This window comes from Pagrus major, chromosome 11 (genome assembly GCF_040436345.1).
Source record: "Pagrus major chromosome 11, Pma_NU_1.0".
In the NCBI taxonomy this organism is placed as follows: Eukaryota; Metazoa; Chordata; class Actinopteri; order Spariformes; family Sparidae; genus Pagrus; species Pagrus major.
The window spans coordinates 10,178,391-10,182,918 of NC_133225.1; the positions used below are offsets into that span (position 1 = coordinate 10,178,391).

Sequence of the window (4,528 nt, forward strand, 5' to 3'; positions counted from 1 at the left end):
CTGATTTACTCGTCACACAAGGGGGACATATTTAGACGTGGAGCGCTGGAGATAGTAGGCAGTAAAGCTGGCAGGGCAGAAGATGACCCAGACAGTGGGAGTGTGGAAGACTAGAGGGGAACACGTAAGACACACCGGTTAACCTCCTGCCATTAAACCAGCTGTGATTTCTGACCAAAGGCCAGGGGACAATGGACTGCACTACACTAATTACACACCCTGACATGGCTAATAGGAAATGCGCTTGCTCTTTATGAGGACGAACAGACGTCTGTAGATCTATCTTTAACCGTCTGTAGTTGTAGCAGAAATAAAAGGTCTTAAATGTAGCTTTTCAGACGTGTGGGCTATGCAGTGGTAAAAGCAAAAAGGTCCTATTAAATCTGTCTCCTAATGACTAAAGGGTACTAGAGGGTTCATGACTCATTAAGACGGACTTGGCTCCACACTTCAGGTAAATAACTGGATTTAATATGTAAATATGTCTATGTTTATATTAACCTGCCCAGGTGTCAAATTTTAGCTCCCTCAGCAAGCAAAGTGTAGTCAAAACTACATGTGGGAAATGTTTTGTGTATAGAACAATTTATAGGGGGACCACCGGCCAGAGACCACCATGACATCCCAGACTGAGAAACAAAATGACAGTCAGAACAAGACGACTTTCCACCAGGAGTGCACACACACGCGGAAAAATATATAATTTGTTTTCACGTAAAGGTTTTCATTTGCTTTTTCCAAGTTCTTTGAGCTCACAACTTTCTCAAGTGCAAACCCACAGAAATTAGAGCCGTATTTCGGAGGCATAGTAGAAGTAGAACAGAAAATAATACAATACAACAGCACAGTGGCGCAATACTTAGCAGCAAGAAGGTCCTGGGTTCGAATCCCAGTGGGGGAGAGCCTTTCTGTGTGGAGTTTGCATGTTCTCCGGTTTCCCCCACCATCAGATCATGTATATTATTAGGTTAATTCTCTGATCAGTTCCCTTGACCAAGGCACTGGAGTTAGTCCCAGGTGCTGTATGTTGGCTGCCTACTGCTCCTCTAGGATGGGTTAAATGCAGAGAAAAGGTTTTTTCTTTTTTAAAGAGCCCCTTTAAATTTGTGAGGGTCATTTTTTTTATGTACTCATGTCATACGATATAATATGGTTATTTTAAGGCTGGTAAAATGTGAATAAACTTGATTTGCGAAACAGAATAAAATTTGTAAGAACTATTTTCTTTGAGTGCATCACAAAATAGTATTATGACTTATAGCAATATTAAAATGACACTTACAAGATTATATTCTATTCTGAAATTCAGGTCAAGTTTATTTACAATATATAAGACTATTTATTATTATTAATATTGTTATTATTATTATTATTTAATAAAGTGCTTCCTGTTAACCAATCATTTAAGATCAAGCTTATTTTTAGTCTGCTTTTATCAGCCATTTGATGCTTTTTCATCTTTGCATTAGCTACAAAATGTCTTTTGAAGCTGATAAACAATAATACATTTTGAAAGTCAGATCATTTTCATTTATTGTTAGCCTTATGTTGTAACTCTACAAATATTTAGTAAGAGAGAAGAGAATGTCATTTTTTTCATTTACTGTAACCACAAGGTTGAAGATCAGAGAATAGAATTGATTATTTTAATCATTTTATGAAATTCATAGGTAATTGGAGATTTGTCAGCTGAAGACTTCTATGTGTACAAAAAGTTGAAGTAAGCAGAAAACGTGTGGGCTGATAAACAACAACAGAAAGCAGAGTTACAGCGGAGCTGCTCAGACACAGAGTCCCTGCTGAGAGCGGAGCTGCTGTCCCGCCACTGACAGTAAAGCGGGTAACCAGACATTCAAAAACAATACGTCATCCCACAATGCACCGCGCTTACGCTCTCCTTACAGCATTACCTCATCCCACAATCCACCGCGAGATTCAGAATCTTCTGGGTGGTCGTCAAGGCAACGCGCCTTATCGGAGGGCAGGGCCCCGCCCCGCGACACGCCCTCCGGCCAATGGGAGAGCCCCGTCATGACATCATGGCTATTTTTAGAGAGGCAGCGGCAGCAGATAAGGTTTGCCTCCACGCTGCACCGCTCAGAGTATATACAACACGGCCAGGCGGAGGAAGCACCGCAGTCAGCCGACACAAGTTAGAGCCGCTCGGCGCTTCTCATTCACGGACTCAATACAAAGTCTGGATACTTTGGCTAAAGCCTCGTGAACTGTTACTACTCTGAACAAACGACCGTCGCTGGCTGAAAGAAGTAAGTCCTGATTCCTGTCAGCAAAGTGCGCACTCAAAGTTTGGAAGTTTTTACGCACGTACAGAGAGGACGTTTGGACAACTGATAAACCAGGAAGAAGAGAAGGGGGGACTCAGGTGTTTTGTAGAAGACTTTATAGAACATTGTTTTCGGTTTCTCTTCTATGTATACCAAGATGGAAACTACTTTCTATGACGACTCACTCAACGCTTTCTCTCAGCACGACAACGCCGGCTACGGGTACAGCAACCCCAAAGCCCTGAAACACAACATGACACTGAACCTCTCCGACCCGACGGGCACCCTGAAGCCTCACCTGCGGGCCAAAGCCGGCGACATCCTCACCTCTCCCGACGTGGGCTTGCTGAAGCTGGCCTCCCCGGAGCTGGAGAGGCTCATCATCCAGTCCAGCAACGGGCTCATCACCACCACGCCGACCCCGACACAGTTCCTGTGCCCCAAGAATGTCACCGACGAACAGGAGGGGTTCGCGGAGGGGTTCGTCCGAGCCCTGGCTGAGCTCCACCACCAGCACATGCCGGGCACACCTAACGTGAGTGTCACCTCAGCCCCTCAGACCAGTGTCAACACTGCCCTGCCGCCGGTGTCATCTGTTGCCGGCGCCACCGTTTACAACAACAACGCCACCATGCGCTCCGACTCGCCGGTCTATGAGGACTTGAACACTTTCAACCCGGCCATCAGCACCGTCTCTGCGCCCAATTACACCACCTCAGCCCCGACTATGTCCTTCCCTGCTGCCCCGCCTCAGCTCCCCATCTACGGGCAGCCATCCTCCGGCCAGATCCCCCGGCTCACGGCGCTCAAAGAGGAGCCCCAAACCGTGCCTGAGATGCCGGGGGAGACCCCTCCTCTCTCCCCTATTGACATGGAGAACCAGGAGCGCATCAAGGCTGAGAGAAAGAGGATGAGGAACCGCATCGCTGCCTCCAAATGCCGGAAGAGGAAGCTGGAGCGCATCTCTCGGCTGGAGGATAAAGTGAAGAACCTCAAGTCCCAGAACTCGGAGCTCGCGTCCACCGCCAACATGCTGCGCGAGCAGGTGGCCCAGCTGAAGCAGAAGGTGATGAACCACGTCAACAGCGGCTGCCAGCTCATGTTAACTCAGCAGCTCCAGACCTTCTGAGGCGGTGTCAGCGGCGGCGGAGAGAGAAAAAGACTGTGGTTGAACGAAACGGACGCTTCCTGTGATAGTGAGTGGCTGTGTCTCCTGGAGGAGGATTTGGGATGATGTGGCGCGACACTGGCAGGACCGGGGACCGCGCGCGCTAAAGTTCCTGAGTGCCACGCGCTCCCCCCTTGGCGCGTCCCAGAGAGGGGCTCGGGACAGGGACAGTAGCCGTGAACCAGAGGGGGCATGGCGACAAGCAGGACACCCTTCTTGTCTCTGTTTCGTGCTGTTTTTTACAGAAGTGGACAGGACTGAAGTTTTCTTGATTTCCACCCCAGCTCTGCATGGACCTTATCATGACCATCAAAGGAGAAATTCAGTATTAGAGGATGTAAGAACCTGCAATAGAGACTTTTCTTGCTGTAGCCATAATGGCCTCAAACTTGGGCGTGTTTGGCCAACTCTAAACGGCTGAAAAGTTGTAACAAAAGCTGCCTGACTTCTGAGTTACAGTACAATGTACTTTTCTTAATTGTAAGAAATTAAGTTAGAAAAGCTTCAAGATTTACTTGTTTTTTTCTAAAGCTGTTTAATGGGGTTTCACTCATTGTTATATGTATATAAGATCAACTTGGAGTACTTATGTTTACCATTTGTAATAAGAAAACTGTATAATTTTTTTATGTTCTGTTTTCTGAGCACTTCAGAAACTAATCGATATTTAAGAAAATAAACCAGATGAAATGAAGCAACAGTGTCTCTGTGTTCCTTCTAAGTGTGTGGTAAAAAAATAAAAAAAGTGGGTGTGCCATGTCAAGAGCTCAAACAATCAAACATGTTGCAACATGTTGCAGGAGCAGCCAGTTCCCAGTACCTCAAGGTAAATTCCATTAGTGCTGGTATTGATCCAGGCTAAGTGATTGTGTTGCAGCTGACAGGCCGGGCTCACTTACGACTGATGGAGGCTGCTTGAGATCTCCACTTTATGTCTCAGCATACACACACACACACACCTACCTGAAGAGTATCACACAAAACCTCCCATTGTTCTCAGGTTTTTATCACTACTGCAAGTAGAACTCTGTAAAACGTTAACCGCAACACTGTTACAGAGTTTAACAGGATCATG

General features: G+C 46.3%; 1 protein-coding gene across 1 annotated transcript; it reads left to right on the forward strand.

The window, feature by feature from the left end:
* The first annotated feature begins 2,117 nt into the window (after window positions 1-2,117).
* Window positions 2,118-4,147, forward strand: jun (Jun proto-oncogene, AP-1 transcription factor subunit). The gene has a single exon (XM_073477142.1). The coding sequence runs from the start codon at window positions 2,431-2,433 to the stop codon at window positions 3,412-3,414; it is 984 nt and encodes a 327-aa protein (XP_073333243.1). The 5' UTR covers window positions 2,118-2,430; the 3' UTR covers window positions 3,415-4,147.
* Window positions 4,148-4,528: the final 381 nt, after the last annotated feature.

What these genes read in the sequence shown, in the direction of transcription:
- jun (XM_073477142.1), top strand. Translation starts at nt 2,431, where the DNA reads ATGTATACCAAGATGGAAACTACTTTCTATGACGACTCACTCAACGCT.